The 19854-nt window shown below is 44.6% G+C and overlaps 1 protein-coding gene across 1 annotated transcript in view; it reads right to left on the bottom strand.

Annotated features, from left to right (window-relative positions):
* Positions 1-1124: 1124 nt before the first annotated feature.
* The window catches only part of PPEF2 (protein phosphatase with EF-hand domain 2), a 207418-nt gene continuing 188688 nt past the window's right edge, over positions 1125-19854 (bottom strand). The window contains exon 18 of the mRNA XM_063955926.1: positions 1125-1968. Within this exon, the coding sequence (XP_063811996.1) occupies positions 1766-1968 (203 nt within the window). The 3' untranslated portion in view covers positions 1125-1765. The remainder of the gene's footprint in view (positions 1969-19854) is intronic.

The raw sequence follows: 19854 nt of genomic DNA, 5'->3' as shown, positions 1-19854 counted from the left end.
TAAATTTACCTGGGTCACCGTATTTGTACTGTGCTGCTTCAAACCACGCCAAACAAACCTAATGTGTTACACTCAGCGTCACTTCCGGACCCTGCATAAAACTCAGTGGGGTCAATTTACTAAGAGGGGAGTTCTATTTAAGATAGGATATTACACATAGCAACCAATCAGATTCCAGGTATTATCTTCTAGATAGCGCTAGATACATGAGAAGTATAATCTGGTCGCTATGGGCAACATCCCATCGTAAATAGAACTCCCATCTTAGTAAACTGGTCCCAGTGAATCAGCAAAACTAACTTTAACCACTCCCAATACACTGTGGTGCAGAACCTCAGCGTTGTACGATGGAGCGCAAACCATTACTAATTAGCCATCCAGGAAGCACTGATGCTCATAAACAGGGGAAAGCTAATTAGAAGATAATGTATCCAGGCGCTTGCAGTACCAATATATGAATAGACTACAGTATGTCATATTGGTGAATGAGAACTACTTTTTAGATGACTTGCGTACACCCAGTTAATAGTTCAGTGGGACGGAACATCTACTTTATCAAGGTAATGATAGAAAACCATTGTATGTGAATAGGGTAATCTACTACTAGGAAAAAGACTAGCTAAATAGAACCACTAGACGGTGCAACAATCAAAAATACATCCAAAAACATGAATAATACAAAAAACACATGGAGATCACAGACCATAGGCATATTATGCTCTTTCCAATGATTTCAATTTTCTCTGTTAAGCAGATAGATGTACGTACATGTGTAATCAGCCTTTGTGACCAATAATTGTTAAATAACAGAAGTTGAACAAAATGTTTCTTTAGGACACCTCTTATCATACAGGTGAAATTTGCTAGAATTTGGATTTTACCTCATTTCAGCCTGATTCTGTCCAGAACCAGAGAGAACCAATGCAGCAGCTGACTGGTAGTGCTGGGGTTCTGTTGAATACAACAGACTTGAGGGAGAACCCCAAAAAAACTGCTATTATGGAGAGGATTTCATAATACAATCTAGTTTCGGTGTATTGGCTGCATTGGTCAGATTGAATTTTGTTGCCTCAAAAACAAAACAAAACACGATTTCTTTGAGAAATTAGCAGAGCAAGGCTACATTTGTTCATCAAATGCAATAAAGCACATTAAAAATACAAAACAATTATGAATACAAATTACTTTTTTTTCTAGTACTGGATATGTGGACATTATATTTAAGTTTAAAAAACCTTTTTGTGTGAGAGTTTGTCCTTCAGTCACTAGGTTTCTTTCTTTCTTTCTTTCTTGTCAAAGATAGTTGTTTTTCATAATATGAGATTGTTCAATTTGAAGATGATTCTGTACATATTCATGTTCTTGTGTGATTCAGAATCCTGATTCGCTGTCAAAAATGCATCTCTATCCAACAAATGGAAGAATACTCCTTTTTCTATTCATATATGTATGTATAGCCTATATTAATATACAGTATTTGTGTACATGGTGTAGTTTGTATATTTACATATTAAGCTGAAGCACAAATATGCGGACACATGATATTAGGCTGTTATACCATCTTTCAAAAGGGATCCATGCGGTGTTGAATTCCTGATTACATACAATGCTGAAAATCTTGGAACCAGTCGCAGAGGATTCATAACTGGAAACACCCTGCAGAAGTGCCACTGAGTTGACCTAATTTAGAATGAAAGAATAGTCTGTATAACTATGTCCATCTGTGTATGAGCCTTTATCTGCTCCCAATGTTGAAAAACTGACATTACATATCCAATTCTTTGTCTTCAATATGGGGTCTGTCAACTAATCGGAAGGCTTCCAGGAACTCATTGATGTCTATGTTGCCATCTTTATTAAAGTCGATGCTTCTAGCCATGTTACAGATGGCCTCGTCACTCACTTCTATATTTAGGTGGGAGCTTAGTAGTTTCCAAGTGTGTTGAAACTCCTCAAAGGAAATGAGCCCTGAAACGAGTTCAAAATATAATTTAAAGTTATATCAAAAAGCACACAATCACTAAAGCTATAACCACTATACAGTAATCTGTCAGATCATCTGACCAATCTGGCTAAATTTAATGAAAATCTGGTAATGCACGAGAACAAATAACAATCGACTATTTGTTCCCAAACACTGGAAAGCGAACAAAAACTGTAGTTAAACCAAATTCCGTGATATAATTGTATAGCGTACGTATGCCCAGTTTAACTAATCCTATACTGCAATTTCCTTATCAAAAAGATACTTGTAACTAATACCCCTTTCACATCGCACAAATAACCCGGTATTGACATGGTATATTGCCGTGTCGAAACGGGTCAGTGTGCGATGTGAAAGCGCCTTTCCCGAATTAGCGGGTCGCCTGACCCGGTAATTCAACCCGGTTAAAAAGAAGGGTTATTACCGGGTTGAATACCGGGTGAGGGGCAGTGTGAATGGGAGCCGTTCCGATGCGACACGGCTCCCATTCACAGCATAGGGAGAGGCGACGCAGGAGATGAGCTCATCTCCCAGCGCCGCCTCCACCCCTGCCCCTGCTGCTGCTGCGCCCCCCGCTGCTATGGCAACCGACCCGGTATATTGCCGGGTCGGAAAGCCAGCAGAGGAGAGCAAATGCCGGATCCCACCCGGTAAGGACACGTTTCTCTTACCGGGTAGGATCCGGCATTTGCGATCTGAAAGCAGCATAAACATATTTAAACCATTTTTATTGTGTTTCATTTTATTAGACTTTGAATGAAACAAAAAGCAGATAAACTACCCTGTGAAGCTCTATTGAAGATGTATTAATATCCTCATCTAAAAAAAAATATATATTTTTTAAATTTGAATATCTAATTTTATGCTGGGTGCAGATCTTTCTTTGAATGGTATGTAGTTTATACTGTGATGCTACTGTATTTACTGGCATCACAAGCACTGATTTATTTAACTGGAAGGCATTACCCGTATCAGGATATATTCAGCTTAATAAATTGACATGTACAAGGCTTAAGATGATTCTACTATTACAGCTTATTCAGCAATGTTTTAGTACATTCTTTGTTATACATCTTTATATATCTTTAATAAATGTTCCCAGCACATAATGAGAGGTAGTGTATAAAAATAAATAAATAAAAGAAACGAACATACACACACGGCCAAAAGACTTCCAGCAGTAGCACTTTCAGCGTTCTTTGTGACTTAAGGCAACATTTAGTGCATATACTGTATAATATATATATATATATATATATATATATATATATATACACACACACACATCTCTTTGTCTCTGTCTCTCTCTCTCTCTATATATATATATATATATATATATATACACACACACACACACACACACACACACACACACACACACACACACACACACACACACACACACTGCATCCAGAAAATATTCACAGCGCTTCACTTTTTCCACATTTTGATATATTACAGCCGTATTTCAAGCTGGAATAAATTCATTTTCCCCCCTCAAAATTCATCACACAATACCCCATTAATGACAATGTGAATAAAGTCGTTTTGAGATTTTTGCTAATTTATTAAAAATAAAAAACTAAGAAATCAAATGTATATAAGTATTCACAGCCTTTGCTCAATACTTTGTTGATGCACCTTTGGCAGCAATTACAGCCTCAAGTCTTTATGAATATGATGCCACAAGCTTGGCACACCTATCTTTGGGCAGTTTCGCTCATTCCTCTTTGCAGCACCGCTCAAGCTCCATCTGGTTGGACGGGAAACGTTGGTGCACAGCCATTTTCAGATATCTCCAGAGATATTCTATTGGATTCAAGTCTGGGCTGTACCTGGGCCACTTAAGGACATTCACAGAGTTGTCCTGAAGACACTCCTTTGATAACTTGGCTGTGTGCTTAGGGTCGTTGTCCTGCTGAAAGATGAACCGTCGCCCCAGTCTGAGCTCAAGAGCGCTCTGGAGCAGGTTTTTATCCAGGATGTCTCTGTACATTGCTGCATTCATCTTTCCCTCTATCCTGACTAGTCTCCCAGTTCCTGCTGCTGAAAAACATCCCCACAGCATGCTGCTGCCACCACCATGCTTCACTGTAGGGATAGTATTGGCCTGGTGATGAGCGGTGCCTGGTTTCCTCCAAACATGACAACTGGCATTCACGCCAAAGAGTTGAATCTTTGTCTCGTCAGAGAATTTTTGTTTCTTATGGTCTGAGAGTCCTTCATGTGCATTTTGGCAAACTCCAGGCTGGCTGCCATGTGCTTTTTACTAAGGAGTGACTTCCGTCTGGCCACTCTACCATACAGGCCTGACTGGTGGGTTGCTGCAGAGATGGTTGTCCTTCTGGAAGGTTCTCCTCTCTCCACAGAGGAATGCTGTAGCTCTGACAGAGTGACCTTCGGGTTCTTTGTTACCTGCCTGACTAGGGCCCTTCTCCCCCGATTGCTCAGTTTAGACAACTGGTCAGCTCTAGGAAGAGTCCTGGTGGTTCCAAACTTCTTCTATTTATGGATGATGGAGGCCACTGTGCTCATTGTGACTTCAATGCCGCAGATATTTTTCTGTACCCTTCTCCAGATTTGTGCATCGAGACAATCCTGTCTCATATGTCTACAGACAATTCCTTTGACTTCATGTTTGGTTTATATAGACAAGTGTGTGCCTTTCCAAATCATGTCCAATCAACTGAATTTACCACAGGTGGACTCCAATTAAGCTGTAGGAACATCTCAAGGATGATCAGTGGAAACAGGATGCACCTGAGCTCAATTTTGAGCTTCATGGCAAAGGCTGTGAATACTTATGTACATGTGATTTTATTATTTTATTTTTAATACATTTGCAAAAAACTCAAAAAAAACTTTTTTCACGTGGTCATTATGCGGTATTGTGTGTAGAATTTGGAGGGAAGAAATTAATTTATTCCATTTTGGAATAAAGGTGTAACATAACAAAATGTGGAAAAAGTAAAGAGCTGTGAATATTTTCCGGATGCACAGAAAAAATAAAATAAAAAATAAATATATATATGAGAGAACACAAGGGCACACTCCAATTCACTTATATGTAAATTATCGATTTTCATTTTCCTTCTCTAGGTAGAATGATACCAATATGACATGCTATAACAATTGTGACCACGTTGATTTAACATCAATGCTACATATACATATATATATATATATATATATATATATATATATATAGCACTGTCCTTGGTCTGGCACTCCTCTCCCCCACAGGGTATTGGCTCCGGTGTCCTCCTTAAGCAAACACGCTCGGTATATAGAAGATGGAAGGCGGCACTCAGGAGACTTACTTGAAAAGTAGAAAACGTGCTTTTAATGGGTGACGTTTCGGGAGACGCACTCCCTTCTTCAAGACACAGCAATACAAATAAACACAGTGATAAACAAAACTTAAATACCTTACCAGTCCCTGGCTCCGTTCCTTCCGTCACGGCCAGCGGCGTCCCGAGCTCCGGAGCCCGCACTTCCGGTTTCGGCAGTCTCCGCCCCTTCCGGGTGACGTGACTCCGTTGCCGGTCGACGCGGCCGTTGGGAGGGACCACACCAGCAAGGGATCTATGCCGTCATGGCAACGAGTTGCCATGACAACAAACTAATACAAAACATACATATATGAATTAAGCAGTGTGAATTCAGACCACTTACGTGGAAATAAACAATACAAAGATATTAAAACCGTGCTTCTAAGTGCCCAAACGGCCCACAGTATGATACACCGTAAGTGTTATAAAAACACCAAGTGTACATAAAACAGTATAGGATCTACAATAAATCCTATCGGAAAATACATTCTAACTATCTTTAGTGAAATGAAAAACTTTACAAGCACTTACAGCTATGTTTTATCCAATCTAATATTAATGACCTATTCTGTCGGTCTGCCATTAATTAAACTACATGAACTTCAGCCTCAAAAGTCAACCAGCCTATTGAGGGGGGCTATGGGTGCAAGGGTCCCTGTGTTTGTTTCTATCTGACCCTTCATACTAAAACTAGTGGTTTGATTTAACTACCCTGTCGACTATATACTAGAGATGAGCGCGGGAAATTTTTCGGGTTTTGTGTTTTGGTTTTGGGTTCGGTTCCGCGGCCGTGTTTTGGGTTCGACCGCGTTTTGGCAAAACCTCACCAAATTTTTTTTGTCGGATTCGGGTGTGTTTTGGATTCGGGTGTTTTTTTTCAAAAAACCCTAAAAAACAGCTTAAATCATAGAATTTGGGGGTCATTTTGATCCCAAAGTATTATTAACCTCAAAAACCATAATTTACACTCATTTTCAGTCTATTCTGAATACCTCACACCTCACAATATTATTTTTAGTCCTAAAATTTGCACCGAGGTCGCTGTGTGAGTAAGATAAGCGACCCTAGTGGCCGACACAAACACCGGGCCCATCTAGGAGTGGCACTGCAGTGTCACGCAGGATGGCCCTTCCAAAAAACACTCCCCAAACAGCACATGACGCAAAGAAAAAAAGAGGCGCAATGAGGTAGCTGACTGTGTGAGTAAGATAAGCGACCCTAGTGGCCGACACAAACACCAGGCCCATCTAGGAGTGGCACTGCAGTGTCACGCAGGATGGCCCTTCCAAAAAACCCTCCCCAAACAGCACATGACGCAAAGAAAAAAAGAGGCGCAATGAGGTAGCTGACTGTGTGAGTAAGATAAGCGACCCTAGTGGCCGACACAAACACCGGGCCCATCTAGGAGTGGCACTGCAGTGTCACGCAGGATGGCCCTTCCAAAAAACCCTCCCCAAACAGCACATGTCGCAAAGAAAAAGAAAAGAAAAAAGAGGTGCAAGATGGAATTGTCCTTGGGCCCTCCCACCCACCCTTATGTTGTATAAACAGGACATGCACACTTTAACCAACCCATCATTTCAGTGACAGGGTCTGCCACACGACTGTGACTGATATGACGGGTTGGTTTGGACCCCCCCCCAAAAAGAAGCAATTAATCTCTCCTTGCACAAACTGGCTCTACAGAGGCAAGATGTCCACCTCATCATCATCCTCCGATATATCACCGTGTACATCCCCCTCCTCACAGATTATCAATTCGTCCCCACTGGAATCCACCATCTCAGCACCCTGTGTACTTTGTGGAGGCAATTGCTGCTGGTGAATGTCTCCACGGAGGAATTGATTATAATTCATTTTAATGAACATCATCTTCTCCACATTTTCTGGATGTAACCTCGTACGCCGATTGCTGACAAGGTGAGCGGCGGCACTAAACACTCTTTCGGAGTACACACTTGTGGGAGGGCAACTTAGGTAGAATAAAGCCAGTTTGTGCAAGGGCCTCCAAATTTCCTCTTTTTCCTGCCAGTATAAGTACGGACTGTGTGACGTGCCTACTTGGATGCGGTCACTCATATAATCCTCCACCATTCTTTCAATGGTGAGAGAATCATATGCAGTGACAGTAGACGACATGTCCGTAATCGTTGTCAGGTCCTTCAGTCCGGACCAGATGTCAGCATCAGCAGTCGCTCCAGACTGCCCTGCATCACCGCCAGCGGGTGGGCTCGGAATTCTGAGCCTTTTCCTCGCACCCCCAGTTGCGGGAGAATGTGAAGGAGGAGATGTTGTTGACAGGTCGCGTTCCGCTTGACTTGACAATTTTCTCACCAGCAGGTCTTTCAACCCCAGCAGACTTGTGTCTGCCGGAAAGAGAGATCCAAGGTAGGCTTTAAATCTAGGATCGAGCACGGTGGCCAAAATGTAGTGCTCTGATTTCAACAGATTGACCACCCGTGAATCCTTGTTAAGCGAATTAAGGGCTCCATCCACAAGTCCCACATGCCTAGCGGAATCGCTCCGTGTTAGCTCCTCCTTCAATGTCTCCAGCTTCTTCTGCAAAAGCCTGATGAGGGAAATGACCTGACTCAGGCTGGCAGTGTCTGAACTGACTTCACGTGTGGCAAGTTCAAAGGGCATCAGAACCTTGCACAACGTTGAAATCATTCTCCACTGCGCTTGAGACAGGTGCATTCCACCTCCTATATCGTGCTCAATTGTATAGGCTTGAATGGCCTTTTGCTGCTCCTCCAACCTCTGAAGCATATAGAGGGTTGAATTCCACCTCGTTACCACTTCTTGCTTCAGATGATGGCAGGGCAGGTTCAGTAGTTTTTGGTGGTGCTCCAGTTTTCTGTACGTGGTGCCTGTACGCCGAAAGTGTCCCGCAATTCTTCTGGCCACCGACAGCATCTCTTGCACGCCCCTGTCGTTTTTAAAAAAATTCTGCACCACCAAATTCAAGGTATGTGCAAAACATGGGACGTGCTGGAATTTGCCCAGATTTAATGCACACACAATATTGCTGGCGTTGTCCGATGCCACAAATCCACAGGAGAGTCCAATTGGGGTAAGCCATTCCGCGATGATCTTCCTCAGTTGCCGTAAGAGGTTTTCAGCTGTGTGCGTATTCTGGAAACCGGTGATACAAAGCGTAGCCTGCCTAGGAAAGAGTTGGCGTTTGCGAGATGCTGCTACTGGTGCCGCCGCTGCTGTTGTTGCGGCGGGAGTCCATACATCTACCCAGTGGGCTGTCACAGTCATATAGTCCTGACCCTGCCCTGCTCCACTTGTCCACATGTCCGTGGTTAAGTGGACATTGGGTACAGCTGCATTTTTTAGGACACTGGTGACTCTTTTTCTGAGGTCTATGTACATTTTCGGTATCGCCTGCCTAGAGAAATGGAACCTAGATGGTATTTGGTACCGGGGACACAGTACCTCCAACAAGTCTCTAGTTGGCTCTGCAGTAATGATGGATACCGGAACCACGTTTCTCACCACCCAGGATGTCAAGGCCTCAGTTATCCGCTTTGCAGTAGGATGACTGCTGTGATATTTCATCTTCCTCGCAAAGGACTGTTGGACAGTCAATTGCTTGGTGGAAGTAGTACAAGTGGTCTTACGACTTCCCCTCTGGGATGACCATCGACTCCCAGCAGCAACAACAGCAGCGCCAGCAGCAGTAGGCGTTACACGCAAGGATGCATCGGAGGAATCCCAGGCAGGAGAGGAATCATCAGAATTGCCAGTGACATGGCCTGCAGGACTATTGGCATTCCTGGGGAAGGAGGAAATTGACACTGAGGGAGTTGGTGGGGTGGTTTGCGTGAGCTTGGTTACAAGAGGAAGGGATTTACTGGTCAGTGGACTGCTTCCGCTGTCGGCCCAAGTTTTTGAACTTGTCACTGACTTATTATGAATGCGCTGCAGGTGACGTATAAGGGAGGATGTTCCGAGGTGGTTAACGTCCTTACCCCTACTTATTACAGCTTGACAAAGGGAACACACGGCTTGACACCTGTTGTCCGCATTTCTGGTGAAATACTTCCACACCGAAGAGCTGATTTTTTTGGTATTTTCACCAGGCATGTCAACGGCCATATTCCTCCCACGGACAACAGGTGTCTCCCCGGGTGCCTGACTTAAACAAACCACCTCACCATCAGAATCCTCCTGGTCAATTTCCTCCCCAGCGCCAGCAACACCCATATCCTCCTCATCCTGGTGTACTTCAACACTGACATCTTCAATCTGACTATCAGGAACTGGACTGCGGGTGCTCCTTCCATCACTTGCAGGGGGCGTGCAAATGGTGGAAGGCGCATGCTCTTCACGTCCAGTGTTGGGAAGGTCAGGCATTGCAACCGACACAATTGGAGTCGGACTCTCCTTGTGGATTTGGGATTTCGAAGAACGCACAGTTCTTTGCGGTGCTACTGCTTTTGCCAGCTTGAGTCTTTTCATTTTTCTAGCGAGAGGCTGAGTGCTTCCATCCTCATGTGAAGCTGAACCACTAGCCATGAACATAGGCCAGGGCCTCAGCCGTTCCTTGCCACTCCGTGTGGTAAATGGCATATTGGCAAGTTTACGCTTCTCCTCCGACAATTTTATTTTAGGTTTTGGAGTCCTTTTTTTACTGATATTTGGTGTTTTGGATTTGACATGCTCTGTACTATGACATTGGGCATCGGCCTTGGCAGACGACGTTGCTGGCATTTCATCGTCTCGGCCATGACTAGTGGCAGCAGCTTCAGCACGAGGTGGAAGTGGATCTTGATCTTTCCCTAATTTTGGAACCTCAACATTTTTGTTCTCCATATTTTAATAGGCACAACTAAAAGGCACCTCAGGTAAACAATGGAGATGGATGGATACTAGTATACAATTATGGATGGACTGCCGAGTGCCGACACAGAAGTAGCTACAGCCGTGGACTACTGTACTGTGTCTGCTGCTAATATAGACTGGTTGATAAAGAGATGTAGTATGTATGTATAAAGAAGAAAGAAAAAAAAACCACGGGTAGGTGGTATACAATTATGGATGGACTGCCGAGTGCCGACACAGAGGTAGCTACAGCCGTGGACTACTGTACTGTGTCTGCTGCTAATATAGACTGGTTGATAAAGAGATGTAGTATGTATGTATAAAGAAGAAAGAAAAAAAAACCACGGGTAGGTGGTATACAATTATGGATGGACTGCCGAGTGCCGACACAGAGGTAGCTACAGCCGTGGACTACTGTACTGTGTCTGCTGCTAATATAGACTGGTTGATAAAGAGATGTAGTATGTATGTATAAAGAAGAAAGAAAAAAAAACCACGGGTAGGTGGTATACAATTATGGACGGACTGCCGAGTGCCGACACAGAGGTAGCTACAGCCGTGGACTACCGTACTGTACTGTGTCTGCTGCTAATATAGACTGGTTGATAAAGAGATGTAGTATGTATGTATAAAGAAGAAAGAAAAAAAAACCACGGGTAGGTGGTATACAATTATGGATGGACTGCCGAGTGCCGACACAGAGGTAGCTACAGCCGTGAACTACCGTACTGTGTCTGCTGCGACTGGATGATAAATAATGATATAAAAAATATATATATATCACTACTGCAGCCGGACAGGTATATATTATATAATGACGGACCTGCTGGACACTGTCTGTCAGCAGAATGAGTTTTTTATAGAATAAAAAAAAAAAACACCACACAAGTCACACGACGAGTGTTTAACTTTTTCAGGCAATCACAATATAGTATACTACTAACTATACTGGTGGTCAGTGTGGTCAGGTCAATGGTCAGTCACACTGGCAGTGGCACTCCTGCAGCAAAAGTGTGCACTGTTTAATTTTAATAATATGTACTCCTGGCTCCTGCTATAACCTATAACTGGCACTGCTCCCCAGTCTCCCCCACAATTATAAGCTGTGTGAGCACAGTCAGATATATACATAGATGATGCAGCACACTGGGCTGAGCAGTGCACACAGATATGGTATGTGACTGAGTCACTGTGTATCGTTTTTTTCAGGCAGAGAACGGATTATATTAAATAAAACTGCACTGTCTGGTGGTCACTGTGGTCAGTCACTACTAAACTCTGCACTCTCTACAGTACTCCTAAGCTCCAGTAAATCAAGTGTCTCTGTCTCAAATCAATCTCACTCTCTCTCTTCTAATCTAAATGGAGAGGACGCCAGCCACGTCCTCTCCCTATCAATCTCAATGCACGTGTGAAAATGGCGGCGACGCGCGGCTCCTTATATAGAATCCGAGTCTCGCGAGAATCTGACAGCGTCATGATGACGTTCGGGCGCGCTCGGGTTAACCGAGCAAGGCGGGAAGATCCGAGTCGCTCGGACCCGTGAAAAAAAACATGAAGTTCGGGCGGGTTCGGATTCCGAGGAACCGAATCCGCTCATCTCTACTATATACAGGATAATCCTTCCCCTAAGATTACAGGGATGCGTCCTGTATAGACCCGATTCACCATTAATCCTCACAAAAAGCAATTGAGGCTCAGGTATTCATTCAGGCCGCGAGGGTGAATCGTGTCTAATTTGTGGATCCACCTTGCCTCCAGTTGCAACAATTTTTTTGCTCGGTTGCCACCTCGGATGGACTCTGGAACCTGGTCCACTATTTTGTAGCGGACAGAGGCTAGGCTGTGGCGCATCTGCGCAAAATGACGGGCCACTGGCTGTTCGCTACTCCCTGATACCAGGGCCGCCCTGATCGCTGACCTGTGTTGGGCCATCCTCTCTTTAAAAAGACACTGGGTTTTACCCACATGGTAAAGACTGCAGGGGCAGATTAACACATAAACTACATGTGTCGAGCTGCATGTCACTGCTTTGGGGATCTTCAATTTCTTCCCTGTATGTGGGTGTGAGATCGAGTCCCCAGTTAGCATATAGCTGCATGTGGTGCAGCCCAAACATTTGAAGCACCCTGCTTTACGTGTTAAAAAATGAGTGGTGGGTCGTGTTCTTGTAAACCCCGTTACATCATTCTTTACTACTAGGTCTTTAATGTTGGAACTGCGAGTGTAGCAAGGCATTATTTGGCTGTTCTTAAGACTTACTAAATTAGGATCTGAAGTAATCATCGGCCATAATTGCTTAATTTTCTTATTGGTCCTTCTGCTGGAGGTGTTGTACTGGTTTACCCAGGCCATTTTAGGAGCAGAAGGAACTGGGACTTTGACCCGTAGCAATTCCTGTCTACTCAGGGACAAAGCCCTGGCACGAGCATTCTTCAGAAGCTTAAGTGGGTAACCCCTCTGTATGAATTTGTTCGTCATGATTTCTAGCTGTATCTCTAGCTCCTCAGGGTCGCTGGTAATTCTGCACACCCTGAGGAATTGAGAATACGGTAAACCCTGAATTAAAGCTGGGGGGTGGAAACTGTCGAATCTAAGGAGTGTATTGCGATCCGTGGGCTTGATGCGCCACAGCCTAGCCTCTGTCCGCTACAAAATAGTGGACCAGGTTCCAGAGTCCATCCGAGGTGGCAACCGAGCAAAAAAATTGTTGCAACTGGAGGCAAGGTGGATCCACAAATTAGACACGATTCACCCTCGCGGCCTGAATGAATACCTGAGCCTCAATTGCTTTTTGTGAGGATTAATGGTGAATCGGGTCTATACAGGACGCATCCCTGTAATCTTAGGGGAAGGATTATCCTGTATATAGTCGACAGGGTAGTTAAATCAAACCACTAGTTTTAGTATGAAGGGTCAGATAGAAACAAACACAGGGACCCTTGCACCCATAGCCCCCCTCAATAGGCTGGTTGACTTTTGAGGCTGAAGTTCATGTAGTTTAATTAATGGCAGACCGACAGAATAGGTCATTAATATTAGATTGGATAAAACATAGCTGTAAGTGCTTGTAAAGTTTTTCATTTCACTAAAGATAGTTAGAATGTATTTTCCGATAGGATTTATTGTAGATCCTATACTGTTTTATGTACACTTGATGTTTTTATAACACTTACGGTGTATCATACTGTGGGCCGTTTGGGCACTTAGAAGCACGGTTTTAATATCTTTGTATTGTTTATTTCCACGTAAGTGGTCTGAATTCACACTGCTTAATTCATATATGTATTTTTTGTATTAGTTTGTTGTCATGGCAACTCGTTGCCATGACGGCATAGATCCCTTGCTTGTGTGGTCCCTCCCAACGGCCGCGTCGACCGGCAACGGAGTCACGTCACCCGGAAGGGGCGGAGACTGCCGAAACCGGAAGTGCGGGCTCTGGAGCTCGGGACGCCGCTGGCCGCGACGGAAGGAACGGAGCCAGGGACTGGTAAGGTATTTAAGTTTTGTTTATCACTGTGTTTATTTGTATTGCTGTGTCTTGAAGAAGGGAGTGCGTCTCCCGAAACGTCACCCATTAAAAGCACGTTTTCTACTTTTCAAGTAAGTCTCCTGAGTGCCGCCTTCCATCTTCTATATACCGAGCGTGTTTGCTTAAGGAGGGCACCGGAGCCAATACCCTGTGGGGGAGAGGAGTGCCAGACCAAGGACAGTGCTATTTGTATGGGGGACTTGGGGCTGCTTTTCCCCAGTCCCACCAGGTCGGGGCACCCTCCATAAGATTCACTTGAATCATTTATCTGGACACTGGCTCATCAATTCACACTTGAGCACTGCACACAGGCACCAAGCACACTGCACTTTAGTGTGCAATTAAAAGCACATACAGCAGTCCATTGGCGACAGGTGGTCGCAAACACCCCTGGTCTATAAGAACACGGAAGGAATACACCCGTTCAGCCATAACATGACTACGCCTGAAGGGGAACCTGGTGATGCCCAGGCTTATTTATTACAGTGCGATAATTATGACGTGCTAAGCTTCTCTGACCTAGAGGCAGAAAATATTCTAGTGAAAGAGCCTGCCTTTGAAGAGAACCTGGTGTCTTCCAATGAGGAATTGTTCCGCGAATTATTCAAATTACGCAAGAGAGAAGTGGACTTTATGTATCACGGACGAACTCTCTCAGATTATTATAGAAGCAAGCAGATCCCGAGGGGATTTCGGGTACAAAACACTCCCACCATTGGGCGTTATAATCCGAGCTTCTGCAGACGGTGGATCTCTGTCCTCAATAAGTGTGCCATGGACCTCATGCTCCTGGTAATAGAGGAATCTACCCGAGAGGTCAACCTTACCAGGGAGAAACTTCGCACATTTGAGGAACAACACCTCCAGAGCCTCTCTGATGATAAAACAATGAATTGGTTGGACAAGTTGAAAAACCAGGTAGAAACGTATAGGCTTGAGCTGCTCAAATACAAAAAAACCAAATTGCTCAAAGTACAAGCCGATTACGAGCAACATCGGGTATACACCTGGTTAGCTAAAGCCACGGGGGCGGCATCTAGAGGCAAGCCGGAGAGGAGCTACAGACGGAGGACACAGAGACCACAAGTCAGCACTTCTGCGAGCGAAACGGATGATACAGCGGTGTCTGATTCAGTGATGTCTGCCCAAGGAGTCCCTTTAGGGGCAGTCACCCGGGCACTGGCCTCGGGCAAAAGAAGAAACCCACCAGACGGGGTGGCCAATCGAGGCGGAAGGCGGGGAGGAAGACCACCCAGGTCACGTCGGACTTAATTTTCAATTTATCGCGGGCAACACTAACGACGGCAGAAACAGCTGTCCTCAGTAGGGGACTGTCATATGTACCGACAAAGACACCAGATGACTTTCAATGGAAGGTTGAGACCTTCAAATTCAATAGAAGCCTGAAACTCAAAGAGCATTTTGGCAAGCATGTGGACCATAGACAACAAGGAATATCGACTCCTCTGATCAAAGGACTCACTTCGGGGTCACAGTTTGACCCAGTTTCGCAAAATGCGACTATTAAAACCTTCACAAGATTGGTAGAGCACCTGCAGGATGACCCCCCTCCACACATATATAGAAACATGTCCAAGGAAGAACATGAAGCCCTTCGAGATTTAAGCGCCAGACAGGACATTATCATCAGGGGCGCTGATAAAGGGGGCGCCATTGTGATATTAGACACTGAGGACTATATAGCAGAATGTGACCGACTGTTGGCAGACAGTCACACTTATGCCCTACTAGATGGTGACCCTACTGCACAGTTTAAAACTGCACTAGATCAGATTTTACTGCAGGCTAAAGAAGAGGGCGTGATTTCGCATGATTTGTATATCAAACTATTGAGCCCACACCCTGTCGTCCCTATTTTCTATTCGATCCCCAAGCTCCATAAGGATGCGCAGCATCCGCCGGGACGCCCCATTATCTCTGCGAGGGGCTCACTATGTGAGCCGATCGCCAGATATTTAGATTTTTTCCTGCAACCCTGCATCCAAGCCACACCCACACACCTGAAAGACACCAGTGCACTATTGAGACAGTTTGCACAGCTAGGGTCCATCCCAGCCGACATGGTACTGGCCACACTAGATGTGGCCAGTCTATATACCTGTATTCCCCACCAGGCTGGGTTAACAGCTGTAAGGCATCTTATTACCAATAACCCTAAATACACGGGTCCCGATGTTGATTTGTTCGTCAGGTTACTAGAATACACCCTTAGCCATAATTATTTTCTGTTTAATGGCAGGTTTTTTCTACAGAAGACCGGCTGTGCGATGGGGTCGGCGGTGGCCCCATCGCTAGCCAATTCATACATGTGGGAGGTGGAGAGACAAACTTTTTTTGAGAATAGCGTGACAGCTAAGGCTATTTTTCTATATACTCGGTATATAGATGACCTGTTGTTGTTTTGGACTGGAGATGAGGGAGCCTTGGTCACACTCATAGAGGAACATAACAACTCCTCCAGTCCGATCAAGTTCACTGTGTCTACACACAGGTCAGAAATCTGTTTCTTGGACACTAAAATCCAGATACGAGATGGTGAGTTACACACCACATTATATTCCAAGCCCACGGATCGCAATACACTCCTTAGATTCGACAGTTTCCACCCCCCAGCTTTAATTCAGGGTTTACCGTATTCTCAATTCCTCAGGGTGTGCAGAATTACCAGCGACCCTGAGGAGCTAGAGATACAGCTAGAAATCATGACGAACAAATTCATACAGAGGGGTTACCCACTTAAGCTTCTGAAGAATGCTCGTGCCAGGGCTTTGTCCCTGAGTAGACAGGAATTGCTACGGGTCAAAGTCCCAGTTCCTTCTGCTCCTAAAATGGCCTGGGTAAACCAGTACAACACCTCCAGCAGAAGGACCAATAAGAAAATTAAGCAATTATGGCCGATGATTACTTCAGATCCTAATTTAGTAAGTCTTAAGAACAGCCAAATAATGCCTTGCTACACTCGCAGTTCCAACATTAAAGACCTAGTAGTAAAGAATGATGTAACGGGGTTTACAAGAACACGACCCACCACTCATTTTTTAACACGTAAAGCAGGGTGCTTCAAATGTTTGGGCTGCACCACATGCAGCTATATGCTAACTGGGGACTCGATCTCACACCCACATACAGGGAAGAAATTGAAGATCCCCAAAGCAGTGACATGCAGCTCGACACATGTAGTTTATGTGTTAATCTGCCCCTGCAGTCTTTACTATGTGGGTAAAACCCAGTGTCTTTTTAAAGAGAGGATGGCCCAACACAGGTCAGCGATCAGGGCGGCCCTGGTATCAGGGAGTAGCGAACAGCCAGTGGCCCGTCATTTTGCGCAGATGCGCCACAGCCTAGCCTCTGTCTGCTACAAAATAGTGGACCAGGTTCCAGAGTCCATCCGAGGTGGCAACCGAGCAAAAAAATTGTTGCAACTGGAGGCAAGGTGGATCCACAAATTAGACACGATTCACCCTCGCGGCCTGAATGAATACCTGAGCCTCAATTGCTTTTTGTGAGGATTAATGGTGAATCGGGTCTATACAGGACACATCCCTGTAATCTTAGGGGAAGGATTATCCTGTATATAGTCGACAGGGTAGTTAAATCAAACCACTAGTTTTAGTATGAAGGGTCAGATAGAAACAAACACAGGGACCCTTGCACCCATAGCCCCCCTCAATAGGCTGGTTGACTTTTGAGGCTGAAGTTCATGTAGTTTAATTAATGGCAGACCGACAGAATAGGTCATTAATATTAGATTGGATAAAACATAGCTGTAAGTGCTTGTAAAGTTTTTCATTTCACTAAAGATAGTTAGAATGTATTTTCCGATAGGATTTATTGTAGATCCTATACTGTTTTATGTACACTTGATGTTTTTATAACACTTACGGTGTATCATACTGTGGGCCGTTTGGGCACTTAGAAGCACGGTTTTAATATCTTTGTATTGTTTATTTCCACGTAAGTGGTCTGAATTCACACTGCTTAATTCATATATGTATTTTTTGTATTAGTTTGTTGTCATGGCAACTCGTTGCCATGACGGCATAGATCCCTTGCTTGTGTGGTCCCTCCCAACGGCCGCGTCGACCGGCAACGGAGTCACGTCACCCGGAAGGGGCGGAGACTGCCGAAACCGGAAGTGCGGGCTCCGGAGCTCGGGACGCCGCTGGCCGTGACGGAAGGAACGGAGCCAGGGACTGGTAAGGTATTTAAGTTTTGTTTATCACTGTGTTTATTTGTATTGCTGTGTCTTGAAGAAGGGAGTGCGTCTCCCGAAACGTCACCCATTAAAAGCACGTTTTCTACTTTTCAAGTAAGTCTCCTGAGTGCCGCCTTCCATCTTCTATATATATATATATATATATATATAGAGAGAGAGAGAGAGAGAGAGAGAGAGAGAGAAAGAAAGAAAGACACACACACGGTCAAGTCACATTATTATGAGCACCTATTACATTTGACATCGGCAGCACATAGCCCGTGAAGTACGTCATGTGTCATGCGCTTGCTTGGTTGGTATACACTGCCATTCAAAAGTTTGGGGTCACCCAGACAATTTTGTGTTTTTCATGGAAACTCACTTTTATTTATCAAATGAGTTGCAAAATGAAAAGAACATATAGTCAAGACATTGGCAAGGTTAGAAATATTGATTTTTATTTGAAATAATAATTTTGTCCTTCAAACTTTGCTTTTGTCAAAGAATACTCACGTTGCAGCAATTACGGCATTGCAGACCTTTGGCATTCTAGCTGTTAATTTGTTGAGGTAATCTGAAGAAATTTCACCACGTGCTTCCTGAAGCACCTCCCACAAGTTGGATTGGCTTGATGGGCACTTATTGCGTACCATACGGTCAAGCTGCTCCCACAACAGCTCAATGGGCTTGAGATCTGGTGACTGCGCTGTCCACTCCACTACAGACAGAATACCAGCTGCCTGCTTCTTACTTAAATGGTTCTTGCATAATTTTGAGGTGTGCTTTGGGTCATTGTCCTGTTGCAGGAGGAAATTGGCTCCAATCAAGCGCTGTCCACAGGATATGGCATGGCATTGCAAAATGGAGTGATAACCTTCCTTATTAAAAATTAATTTTCTCTTACGTCCTAGGGGATGCTGAGGTCCATTTTAGTACCATGGGGTATAGACGGGTCCCTTGGGAGCCATGGGCACTTTAAGAGTTTATTAGTGTGGGCTGGCTCCTCCCTCTATGCCCCTCCTACCAGACTCAGTTTAGAAAATGTGCCCAGAGGAGCCGGTCCCAGCTAGGGTAGCTCTTAGGAGTTTTTATATTTTCTGAGTTTAGTTAGGTACAGGCAGGCTGCTGGCAACAGCCTCCCTGCTTCATGGGACTTAGGGGGGGAGTAGGAACCAACTCTAGAAGTTAATGGTTCTCTATCTCCGCTGACAGGACACTGAGCTCCTGCAGGTGCTGATCGCAAGCCCACGAGGCGACCGCTCACTCCCGCAGCACGGCCGCCACCCCCTAAGAGAGCCAGAAGAAAGAAGAGTGGTGAGTACTTCGCCAGCTCCCGGAGAGCGGGTCGCTGGCGGGAATTATTATTATTATCATCCTCCTTTATTTATATGGCGCCACAAGGGTTCCACAGCGCCCAATTACAGAGTACATGTGCACATAATCAAAACAGGAAAACAGTGACTTACAGTTGAAGACAATATAGGACAAGTACAGGGTAACTAAGCATAACTACACCAGTAAACGACAGAGATAAACTGCGGGATTTGGGCAATTGAGGATTATTAAAGTAAGAAAAGGATAAGCACATGAGGGCCCTACTCGTGAGAGCTTACATTCTAAAGAGGAGTGGTAGACAGACAGAGGTGACACAGAAAGGGGTACATAGAGAGCGTGGAACAGAGGGTTAGGATGAGATTTGGCTGGGTTTGGTAAAGAAGTGGGTCTTAAGGGCCCATTTGAAGTTTTTTAGAGAGGTGGAGAGTCTGAGGGGAAGCGGTAAAGAATTCCAGAAAAAGGGAGGAGCACGTGAAAAATCTTGGAGATAAGAGTGGGAGGAAGTAATCAGAAGACCGGAGAGTTGGCGTGCATTAGCAGAGCGAAGTGGACGGGTGGGAGAGTAAAGGGAGATAAGGTCAGAGATGTAAATGGGAGAGGAGTGGGTGAGTGCTTTGTAAGT

The sequence above is a fragment of the Pseudophryne corroboree genome, chromosome 1 (genome assembly GCF_028390025.1).
Source record: "Pseudophryne corroboree isolate aPseCor3 chromosome 1, aPseCor3.hap2, whole genome shotgun sequence".
Taxonomy (NCBI): domain Eukaryota; kingdom Metazoa; phylum Chordata; class Amphibia; order Anura; family Myobatrachidae; genus Pseudophryne; species Pseudophryne corroboree.
The sequence above is the reverse complement of the archived record's forward strand: the minus strand, read 5'-3'. Positions and strand labels throughout refer to the sequence as shown.